The following is a 14,088-nucleotide window of genomic DNA, read 5'->3' as shown; positions in this document are numbered from 1 at the left end:
AACACATGCACACATTAATACACATGCATACCCATATATACAGTATATATACACATAAATACACATATAAACACATGCACACATTAATACACATGCATACCCATATATACAGTATATATACACATAAATACACATATAAACACATGCACACATTAATACACCTGCATACCCATATATACAGTATATATACACATAAATACACATATAAACACATGCACACATTAATACACATGCATACCCATATATACAGTATATATACACATAAATACACATATAAACACATGCACACATTAATACACCTGCATACCCATATATACAGTATATATACACATAAATACACATATAAACACATGCACACATTAATACACATGCATACCCATATATACAGTATATATACACATAAATACACATATAAACACATGCACACATTAATACACATGCATACCCATATATACAGTATATATACACATAAATACACATATAAACACATGCACACATTAATACACATGCATACCCATATATACAGTATATATACACATACATACACATATAAACACATGCACACATTAATAGGCATGCATACCCATATATACAGTATATATACACATAAATACACATATAAACACATGCACACATTAATAGACATACATACCCATATATACAGTATATATACACATAAATACACATATAAACACATGCACACATTAATACACCTGCATACCCATATATACAGTATATATACACATAAATACACATATAAACACATGCACACATTAATACACCTGCATACCCATATATACAGTATATATACACATAAATACACATATAAACACATGCACACATTAATACACCTGCATACCCATATATACAGTATATATACACATAAATACACATATAAACACATGCACACATTAATACACATGCATACCCATATATACAGTATATATACACATAAATACACATATAAACACATGCACACATTAATACACATGCATACCCATATATACAGTATATATACACATAAATACACATATAAACACATGCACACATTAATACACATGCATACCCATGTATACAGTATATATACACATAAATACACATATAAACACATGCACACATTGATACACATGCATACCCATGTATACAGTATATATACACATAAATACACATATAAACACATGCACACATTAATACACATGCATACCCATGTATACAGTATATATACACATAAATACACATATAAACACATGCACACATTAATACACATGCATACCCATATATACAGTATATATACACATAAATACACATATAAACACATGCACACATTAATACACATGCATACCCATATATACAGTATATATACACATAAATACACATATAAACACATGCACACATTAATACACATGCATACCCATATATACAGTATATATATACACATAAATACACATATAAACACATGCACACATTAATACACATGCATACCCATATATACAGTATATATACACATAAATACACATATAAACACATGCACACATTAATACACATGCATACCCATATATACAGTATATATATATACACATAAATACACATATAAACACATGCACACATTAATAGACATGCATACCCATATATACAGTATATATACACATAAATACACATATAAACACATGCACACATTAATACACATGCATACCCATATATACAGTATATATATATACACATAAATACACATATAAACACATGCACACATTAATAGACATGCATACCCATATATACAGTATATATACACATAAATACACATATAAACACATGCACACATTAATAGACATGCATACCCATATATACAGTATATATACACATAAATACACATATAAACACATGCACACATTAATAGACATGCATACCCATATATACAGTATATATACACATAAATACACATATAAACACATGCACACATTAATACACATGCATACCCATATATACAGTATATATACACATAAATACACATATAAACACATGCACACATTAATAGACATGCATACCCATATATACAGTATATATACATATAAATACACATATAAACACATGCACACATTAATACATCTGCATACCCATATATACAGTATATATACACATAAATACACATATAAACACATGCACACATTAATACACCTGCATACCCATATATACAGTATATATACACATAAATACACATATAAACACATGCACACATTAATACACATGCATACCCATATATACAGTATATATACACATAAATACACATATAAACACATGCACACATTAATACACATGCATACCCATATATACAGTATATATACACATAAATACACATATAAACACATGCACACATTAATACACCTGCATACCCATATATACAGTATATATACACATAAATACACATATAAACACATGCACACATTAATACACATGCATACCCATATATACAGTATATATACACATAAATACACATATAAACACATGCACACATTAATACACCTGCATACCCATATATACAGTATATATACACATAAATACACATATAAACGCATGCACACATTAATACACATGCATACCCATATATACAGTATATATACACATAAATACACATATAAACACATGCACACATTAATACACATGCATACCCATATATACAGTATATATACACATAAATACACATATAAACACATGCACACATTAATAGACATGCATACCCATATATACAGTATATATACACATACATACACATATAAACACATGCACACATTAATAGACATGCATACCCATATATACAGTATATATACACATAAATACACATATAAACACATGCACACATTAATAGACATGCATACCCATATATACAGTATATATACACATAAATACACATATAAACACATGCACACATTAATAGACATGCATACCCATATATACAGTATATATACACATAAATACACATATAAACACATGCACACATTAATACACATGCATACCCATATATACAGTATATATACACATAAATACACATATAAACACATGCACACATTAATACACATGCATACCCATGTATACAGTATATATACACATAAATACACATATAAACACATGCACACATTAATACACCTGCATACCCATATATACAGTATATATACACATAAATACACATATAAACACATGCACACATTAATACACCTGCATACCCATATATACAGTATATATACACATAAATACACATATAAACACATGCACACATTAATACACATGCATACCCATATATACAGTATATATACACATAAATACACATATAAACACATGCACACATTAATACACATGCATACCCATATATACAGTATATATACACATAAATACACATATAAACACATGCACACATTAATACACATGCATACCCATATATACAGTATATATACACATAAATACACATATAAACACATGCACACATTAATACACATGCATACCCATATATACAGTATATATACACATAAATACACATATAAACACATGCACACATTAATACACATGCATACCCATATATACAGTATATATACACATAAATACACATATAAACACATGCACACATTAATACACATGCATACCCATATATACAGTACATATACACATAAATACACATATAAACACATGCATACCCATATATACAGTATATATACACATAAATACACATATAAACACATGCACACATTAATACACATGCATACCCATATATACAGTATATATACACATAAATACACATATAAACACATGCACACATTAATACACCTGCATACCAAAATATATACAGTATATATACACATAAATACACATATAAACACATGCACACATTAATACACATGCATACCAAAATATATACAGTATATATACACATAAATACACATATAAACACATGCACACATTAATACACATGCATACCCATATATACAGTATATATACACATAAATACACATATAAACACATGCACACATTAATACACATGCATACCCATGTATACAGTATATATACACATAAATACACATATAAACACATGCACACATTAATACACATGCATACCCATATATACAGTATATATACACATAAATACACATATAAACACATGCACACATTAATAGACATGCATACCCATATATACAGCATATATACACATAAATGCACATATAAACACATGCACACATTAATACACATGCATACCCATATATACAGTATATATACACTATCATCAAAAAGATGACTTGCTGAAGGCTCAGATGATGATTAGCATTTTTTAGCAATAAATTATTTTTTTAATTAAGGCATGTGCATAGTTCTTTTAGACATAATACTATTGCACACTTAATAGACTATAGTATAGTGTAAATACAAATTTTATATACACTGGGAAACAAAAAATGAATGTGACTCACTTTATTGCTATTTTCACTTTATTGTGGTGTACTGGAACTGAACCCGCAATATCTCTGAGGTACGCCTGTGTATATACAGTATATATATATATATATATATAAACATATAGGCACTGTATCGGAAAAGATCTGCATACAAAGTAATGTATCAATTTACTAAATTCCCTACCACATGCACTATTGAACTTCTGAATAGTATTTTCAGATAAGGACATTTCATCTAATTATGAACATTCGAAAACGAAAGTAACATACGACAACCAGAAATAACATTTGAATACCGAATTTTAATGGATTTTAATTCTTATCCACATGTGATTGACCAAAACAAATGTCCACAGGCATATTTGTTCTTCCAAAACCAATTACATTTTCAGCACATTCGCCCATCCCTAATTCTTACACCGTTCAACCTCCAGCGCCTCACAGCTCACTAAACATCAGAGAGCCGCTATATAAACGATTACATAGGAATACTATATCCTCTTGTCTTTGCAGCTGGATCTGTCGATGAGTATGAAGACCTGAGCAACTCTACAAAAGGACAGACTACTGGCGTATCTGTGTGCGGGACCCTGGGTAGGTGACACATCATCCTTATCACCAGGAACAGTGACTACACTCTCAAACAGAAATGCCGTTGTTTACCATACATGTTGTGACCTAATGGAGAAAAACAAAGCGCTTGTGACAGTTCTGGTTTTAAAGATTTTCCATTAAAGGGACATTGTACTAAAAAAAGAGTCTGTCCTGTATATGAAAGGGCAACAATTGTGCATATAAAATTGTAATTTGATCTGAAAAGGGCTGAAGGGACAGTATAGTTAATAATTGCTTGATAAGCTGCATGGACACCCTTTTAAATGGGCTGATCTCTCACACCCCACTGGGAGATTGATTTCTGCTGATACCTCTTGCAGTATTCATATTTTCCAGTATCTGTAGTGGTTTCAACAGGCAAAAACAGCTATATCAAAGCAGCTCTTTGTAAACAGATAATACAATTTTATTCAGAGAGAAAATACAATTTGATTAAATTTCCAATTTGCTTCTATTATCAAATGTTCTTCATTCTCTTTGTATCTTTGTTGAAAGAGCAGTAATGCACTACTGGGAACTAACTGAACACATCTGATGAGCCAATGACAAGAGGCATGTATGTGTAGCCAACAATCAGCAGCTATCTCCCAGTGGTGGATTGCTGCTCCTAAACCTACCTACCTAGGTATGCTTTTCAACAAATGACACCAATGAGAAGAGCACATTAGATCATGTAAGTCTGTATGCTCTATCTGAATCACAAAACAACAATTTAAGGTTTCATGTCCCTTTAAGGCTTAACTTTTTTAATAAAAATTAAGTAATTAAAAATTGTGTGTCTAATTCCTAAATTTGAAATAAATATGTGTGTTTGTATTTATTTCTGTCAAATAAACTGATTCAGAGAGAGTTTCATAAAAGTCTCAAATAAATGCTGTGTCTAAAGGGCACATATAGGGAAAAAAAGCATTTCTTTTCTTATTCTTTATTTTTTATTTTTGTAATATATTTGTAAGAAAATTTGCACAGGGATTCACCACTTCAAAAACATTTTGACTGGCAGTTTATCTAATTTCTTTTGTTGTGGCCAAATAGGGACACAAATCATCCAATCACTGTCCAGGATGTTGGATTGTCAGTGTACTGAATTCTGTTGAATGCACTCCATTTTTTCAGTGGACAGTGGGAAAATGACGAGTTTCAGTTTCCAATTACAGGAAAAACAAGCATAATGAAAGTGAATTGCATTTTTTTCTACTGTGCACAATTAAACAGTTAAGTGTCACCTATACATTCTCCAGTACCACTTTGATTGGTTGCGCTTGCTGCCATATGTACAGGACATATAATGTAAAATGATTCTGAACATCTTGCCACTGTTTATTATTTCACATTGAACAAAGATTTTCTTAATTGCCTGCACTGCCTGATGGGATATCTAGCCCTGGGAGTACAGCAGAGGTGGTGAATAAAAAAGAAGAAAGTTCCTGCAGTTGATGTAATGGCCAGTATAGAAAAAAGCTTAAACATACTTGAAGTATGTCTATAATGCCAGAGGGTTCAAACAACACTGTCATATATTTATTAAAATTGTATCTAGATAGTTGTAAAAATGGCATATTAAGATATGGGGTAGATTTAACAAGCAGCGGATGCCGCTATATACCCCCGTAGTTTCCAGCTTGCCGGAAACTTGAGTTAAGAAGCAGCGGTCTTAAGACCACTGCTCCTTAACTCAAACGCCACTGCTGAGGTGGCGGACAGCAATCATCCTGATCAGATACGATCGGTATAATTGACACCCTCTGCTAGCAGCCGATTGGCCTTGATTGTGCAGGGGGTGGCATTGTACAAGCATTTCACCAGAAATGCTTATGCAATGTTAAATGCCAACAGCGTATGTTGTCAGCATTTAGCAATGTTGGCGGACATGATCCGCTACAGCGGATTATGTCTGTCTGACACTTAATAAATCTACCCCAAGTGCTCTTTTAGGTGTATTATTCTCTAGACAATATTTAAAGCTGTGTCTCTATTTTTATCCTGCACAGGATTTAACCATCGTATTGGAAAACCAAAAGGCCCAAGGGATCCCCCAACTGAGTGGAGCCGATAGAGAACCATTGAAACCTGTCTTCAACATCTATGGTCCTGAATTTCCAAAGGAGATTAGTACAGGATGCCCAACAGGACTGCTCCAAATTCCTTGCATCCATTGACTCCTACAACCGTTGTGTGCGCCAAATACTGACATCTAAAATAATGCATAACACAACTTAATATGATGGGCATAGAGCTCCTGTTTCATTATGCTCATTTTGTGATTCATTCTTAACATTTTGTGCTATTGATAATGTTACATTTAATGTAAAAGTCTATTAGAGCTCAATATGTTGTACATTTATATTTGTTATGCAAGTCGAACACAGCAGCACCGCTAAAAAAACGTACTTCTCTTTAATAAAAAGGAGCACAATACAAAAAATAGTGTTTTGGGCAGATAGCCCTTAGTCATGTCATATGGCATGACTAAGGGCTATATGACTGTAATGTAGTCTTTTTTTGTATGGTGCTCCTTTTATAATAAAGAAGTATGTTTTTTGTGCTGCTTGAGGTTGGTACTTTAGACCCTACAGCTTGCATGCTCTCTCTATACAATTGTGCTGGATATTATTTTGTTTATATTTCTTAGGCAATTTGTTGGTGAGTGTTAAAGATACACTGCTAACAAATATATTGTAATCCATATCAAAGAGCAACCTTAAATAATCTGCTATTGTTTTTGCCTTGAAAATAGTGTAAACGCTGTTTTAGTTTATACTAATGTACCAGTGTCACTTTTGTACCTCCTTAAACCTTGGTTTATATGTACAACCTTCTAATGTTCAGCAAGCAGGAAGTAGCTACCTATCAACCAATGAACATTAACAGGAAAATGCCAATTGGCCAATGAGCATAAGTAAGAGGTGCAAAACAGATACTGCTGTATTAGTTTAAATTACCTTTTTTTAGATGTTTACTTTTTATATTCCTGCAAAAAAAAAAAGTTTATATACTGCTCTTATAACTGACAGGATGCTTCTAAGGAAGGTATTCCGTAAAATACACAAAGTAATGTCTGACTGAAGCTTTAGTAAAGACCAGCTTTGCTTGCTCTCACTGCTGAGTTTGTTTGCTTTTCTCAGACGGTGGGATCTATTCCAGTTATTCAAAGTGTTTTGCATGTCTTTTCAAATTTAAAGCCATTCCAGTCCTTTAGAAAACAGTTATTCTGTGGTTTTCTATTACAAATAAACATGGGCTTAGTACTAATCTTTATAAAGTGGATGAGGTTATACTGACATTATCAAAAATAAAAAGTAAAAAAACTGAGGGTCCAGATAATATTCATTCAAGGATTTTAAAGAAACTTTGATACGTGATAGCTGCTTCATTAGATAATCTATTAAATCATTAATTAGTAAAGAGAGACAAAAGGAGAACATACATGGGCACATTTATAGATAGAAAGTCTACCAATTAAATGTTGTGTGGAGAGTGTGAAGTGTTTAAAACATAACTTTTAATTAATAATACACATAAGAGAAATATGGACTATGCCATCACTTAAAATAAATTAAAAATAGTGTCAAAAAAAGATTAGACACACCGGCTCCTCTCAAAAATATCGGTATAGTGATCAATCTATACCGATAAGTACTAACTTTAGTGTGTAAAACTATTAACAAATGCTATATAGAGTCCCATGGATTTCAATCTGTAATAGGGAGTATAAGATGATAAGCCTGGTTTAAGCGGAGATACCGTTTTAAAGAGTAGCCACACAGTGGTCTGAAATAAGACTCACCCGGTCACTCAATTAGGCAAATAAGCCGATAATAGCCGCTCCACCAGTGGTTAACATTAACCAATTACCCCGTGCTTATTCTATGGAAAAGGTGCCTTAAAGGCCAACAATTTGAACTAAATTACACTAAAATTAGACCAAGGATGAGAGGAGCAGTGCGAACGCCTGACACGTGTTTCGCAACTGCTTTTTCAGAGCAAAAGTGTAAATTGTTGGCCTTTATGGCACCTTTTCCATAGAATAAGCACAGGGTAATTGGTTAATGTTAACCACTGGTGGAGCGGCTATTATCGGCTTATTTGCCTAATTGAGTGACCGGGTGAGTCTTATTTCAGACCACTGTGTGGCTACTCTTTAATACGGTATCTCCGCTTAAACCAGGCTTATCAGCTTATACTCCCTATTACAGATTGAAATCTATGGGACTCTATATAGTATTTGTTAATAGTTTTACACACTAAAGTTAGTACTTATCGGTATAGATTGATCACTATACCGATATTTTTGAGAGGAGCCGGTGTGTCTAATCTTTTTTTGACACTATTTTTAATTTATTTTAAGTGATGGCATAGTCCATATTTCTCTTATGAGTATTATTAATTAAAAGTTATGTTTTAAACCCTTCACACTCTCCACACAACATTTAATTGGTAGACTTTCTCCCTATAAGTGTGCCCATTTATGCTCTCCTTTTGTCTCTCTTTACTAATTGATGTTTAATACATTAGCATAAGGCACTGCCCACCTTGAACACATAGGTCTGCTCTAGGAGGACTGTGGAGAAAGTCTAAACCCCCCCTTTTATTCCCTAGGGGTCTCATGGAATATCACTACAATCTATTTAATCAATCAATGTTAACAAGAGTTCTTCCAGGCATAGGAGTGCGCAAAGGGTGTGCTAGGTGTGCTCAGGCACCCCCTAATACAGCTAACTTCATACTAACCTAAATTACACAACTGGGAGACCTTCCAAGTGCACCACCATTACCTGGGACCACTTGGAACTTTACTTGCGAACCCCTCTCAATTCAATATGATAGAAGTAAGAGGGAGACCTATTCTGTCCTCACTTGCAAGGTACAAGAATGAGATTGTAGGATGTAGTTCAACATCATATTTTTTTTTTACTCAGCAATTACTTAGTAAACCTATCAATTAATAAGGTGGGCTCAATTAACCAGGGCTCAATTAAACCACTGCTATAGCACTTTAATTTGTGCATGGTATGATGATAACTGTAGGTTCCATGACGCGTACAATGTTAGTGTGATGACATCAGCTTCAGCAGCGCAAGGAGGCAAGGTCTTGGGGACAGATTTTCTAAAGCTCTCTGGTCTGGAGAGATTCTATAAGATGACCTTGTCATATGAAGACCCTCAGGGATTGTTTTAAAGGCATGATTTTCTGAGAATTGGGCCTTCTGTGCCGTAGGCAGTTAAGTTCTCCCTGCCTGTATAGGAAGGGCCGGAAGCACCTGCTTCAGGGCCACATATAGAGGGTTTTTGTTCTCTGGTTATAAATATATATATATATACTCATTTTTGTGTGCATGGTTATTAAGACTAGGGCATACTTGTATTTTGTGTAATTTCTGTTCAGTATCTATCTTTCTGTAAAGTTCTTCATTTAAAACTTGGTTCGTTTTTTTTTTTTTAATTTCTATATATTTGTTTTTATTGAATGTTATATGTCTACATAACAAGTTAATATTCACAAGTGGTTTAACTGGTCAAACAAAAAGGTTCATTTTTTTATTGAAATCATCATAACATTATTGACAAGTATTGTTCACGATAGAAGGAAAAATCAGTGTCGAAGATAATTTACTTTGATGTAAATAGCATAGTAGAGGTGCCAAAGTAGTTTAGAGGGGTAAATAAATGACTAATAAAGTTAGATAATTCAGGGTAGTTAAAATAAGAATAGAAGATCAGGAGAGTGTGAAAAGTGGAGAGGGGAGATAGGCTATTGTTATTTGTCTATGTGGAGCGAAAACAAATATAGGGACCTGAGCGTAATGTAAAGGCATATTTTTACTATGTTGTCTGTGCGAATGCAAATACTCTTCCGATAGTAAAGGGTGGGTTTATTGTGTCTTAAATAACCATTTTCCTCTATGGTTAACAGTTCAGTGACTCTTTCTTTCCACATTGCTTTAGAGGGGATTAATGTATTTTTCCAGTGTCACGCTATGAGAGATTTAGCTGCATTAAGCCCCATATGCAATAGGTTTAGTCGTAGTTTACAGGGGAATGTTGGAAGGTCGTTCACTAAAGCCAAAGTCAAAGAGAAATCACTTGTGAAGTGGTACAAAGCCTGCCTGATGAAGCCAGTGTGAATTAAGTCATTATCTCTTGCCTAGGATTTTGATATCTGAATTAAGGAGTGAGATTGGGCCTATAACTGCTAGGATCTTCAGGGGGTTTATTTGGTTTTAAGATAACTGTGATATGGGCCTTCTGCATTGCTGGTGAAAACGTATGACCTTCATCTAGAGTTTGAAATAGGGCCAGGAGTTAAGGAGCCAGTTATCCCCTAAATGTCTTGTAGTATATATTAGCAAGTCCATCGGGACCAGGACTTTTACCTGAAGGCAATTCCTTAATAGCTTAGACAACTTCAGATAATGTAATAGCGTTATCGAATGCATCTAATTGTGATGAGCTAAGCTTATTTATATCAGCTTCTTGTATATATTTTTGAATATGTTCAATATGAATTGAGGAGGTATTATCTGTTAAATTATATAAATGTTTATAATAGTTACTAAAATTATCTGCTATACTTTTACTATCATAGAGTGGGGCTCTGTCTGGTTGTTTTAAAGTATAAATATGGGTCCTGTTGGTTTTGGCTTTAAGGACTCTTGTGAATAAAGTGCTTGCACGATTACTTCATGAAAGTGTGGTATACTGTTAATGTATTTTTTAGAAAAAGAGCCTTTTTTAACCTTTTTGATAAGAAGTGAATTTAATTCCTTTTTTTGTTGTAAAACGTATGTCCTTTTCATGTATTTTGTCATTTAAAAAAAAGAAATCACTGGATGCACGCTGTAAGGAAATCTGCTGCGCACACCTTTGCTTCCAGATGATTGGAGAATCGCTAATGGGATACATCATCATAAACAGAGCAATAGGGAACTACTGGCTTGTTCGATTAACTTCAATTTTAGGAAATTAAGGGAAACACTTTTAAAGGAAATAATGATATGTTACATAAAGTCAAGCAATTTAGAGAACAAAACACAGCATGGTTTTAATTCAGAAAAATCATGTCAAACTAACCTAGTTGATTTCTTTGACTATGTAACTAAAAAGAGAACAGGGTGGAGCAGTAGATGTAGCTTATCTAGATTTCAGAAAAGCTTTTGACACTTTCCCACACAACAAACTAATTCATAACCGGTATTGCCTTGGTCTAGTAGTTAGAATACTAGTTTACAGTGTCTTAATAAATGGAGTGGATTGAGTGCGCAGTTACTAGTGGTGTTCCTCAGGGGTCAGATCTGGGGCCTGTTTGTATTTTAGAGGTATTGGCAGTATACCTCCGAACATTTCAAAATTCCAAAGAGGGACACCCTTTGTAAGAGTGTGTGTACATATATATATATATATATATATATATATATATATATACTGTATATATATATACTGTGTATATATATATATATATATATATATATATATATATATATATATATGGGTTGCAGACCCATAAAACATTCGAGAAAAAAATATTAAAATTCAGCAAATGTGTATGTATAGGTATGTATGGGAGTGTATGTGGATATTTGTGTATGTATGTATATGTGTGTCTGAGCATATCTGTGTATACATGTCTGTGTAAGTTTGTATATGTATGTGCATATGTGTATATCAGAAGAGCCTCTTTTCTTCCCACAGGTACAGAAAAAGGAAACACATGTTTTCCTCTATGGACGCCAACAGTGACTATTAAAAGCCCTGCTGCTTTTGACATTTTTTTTCATCCTCTCAGAAACCTCTTTCTTTTAGTAACTACCTCCGCCAATCAACTGCACACCAGTCAACAACATTAACTTCAAAAGAGAGTGTAACTATATCCATATTATACACAGAGCAATGTGCACATTTGTATGATACTCATTACATAAGAGGATGTGTGGGTAATATACAGAGTATTATGTGCATAGGTTCCTGCTTGCACTAAGTTACTGGTGCGGTCTGTACCTTGGCTATAGCGGTCGCTCCCCTCAGATGGATCTCAATCCATTATCATGTGAGTCACTGACTGAGACACTGTCAGAATAGATTAGATTATAGCTTAACCACCTCCTGACCCTGTCCTCACTGTCACAGACTTCAGATGAGTTCTTCAGTGCCCCTCTACACGCAATCACACAGAGACCACCACGTACAGTGGTGCACCAAATATCAACAATGCCGGGGGCAATGCGGGACATACGGCACTCTCCCCGGGACAGACCCCTAAAATTGGTACTGTCCTATGTGGCAGGCACTTCCAGAAAGTGTGTCTGTTTGCAACAATTAAACAAATTTGAAACAGAGTTGATGTTTCAGTGGGGGTGGTGGATCAAATGAGAAGTTATATAAAAAAATAAAGTACTAGACAAATGTCTGAGTGTAGAATTCCCTATATCTGTTATCCAAAATCTATAAGGACATTCAATGTCCACTGGGGAGACCAATCGTGTCTGGGATTGGGTCTCTAACGGAACCGGCTAGCAGATATTCGGATGCGAGACTCAGGTATATGGTGGAAGCTCTCCCCTCACATACAAGGGATACTATGCACTTATTAAATAAAATACAGAATACATCTGTTACACCTAACTCGTTGTTGGTAACTTGCGACGTTGAGTCGCTTTATACGAGTATAAAAACAGAATGGGGTTGTAAAGCAGTAGCTTATTTTCTTGAGAAAAACGAAGAAACCAAGGATTTTCTTATTAAACTGCTTACATTTGTTTTAACCCATAATTATTTTGTATTTAATGACAAATTCTTCTTACAGATATGTGGCACTAAAAATGGGGATTAGGAAAGAACCTAAGTGGGGGTTTGATATTAGCACTCTTTCCTATATTAAGTAAATTAAAAGTTCAATACTTTATTAATTAAATTAAAAAAAGAGAATAACAACGTCTCAGTATGTACCTGTCAGAGTTTTTTCCCTCTTTTGTTTGCCATGTGCTGCTGGCAGCCATTTTACTCACCTCTCTTGCTGACTTGGTGCATTCTGTGTGTGATGCTG

General features: G+C 33.7%; 1 protein-coding gene across 1 annotated transcript in view; it reads left to right on the top strand.

Moving 5' to 3' along the window:
- The window catches only part of PTPN18 (protein tyrosine phosphatase non-receptor type 18), a 163,142-nt gene extending 154,995 nt beyond the window's left edge, over window positions 1-8,147 (top strand). The window contains exons 16-17 of the mRNA XM_053695813.1: window positions 4,947-5,027; window positions 7,040-8,147. Coding sequence (XP_053551788.1) covers window positions 4,947-5,027; window positions 7,040-7,104 — 146 coding nt within the window. The 3' untranslated portion in view covers window positions 7,105-8,147. The remainder of the gene's footprint in view (window positions 1-4,946; window positions 5,028-7,039) is intronic.
- Window positions 8,148-14,088: the final 5,941 nt, after the last annotated feature.

The sequence above is a fragment of the Bombina bombina genome, chromosome 12 (genome assembly GCF_027579735.1).
Source record: "Bombina bombina isolate aBomBom1 chromosome 12, aBomBom1.pri, whole genome shotgun sequence".
NCBI lineage: Eukaryota > Metazoa > Chordata > Amphibia > Anura > Bombinatoridae > Bombina > Bombina bombina.
The sequence above is the reverse complement of the archived record's forward strand: the minus strand, read 5'-3'. Positions and strand labels throughout refer to the sequence as shown.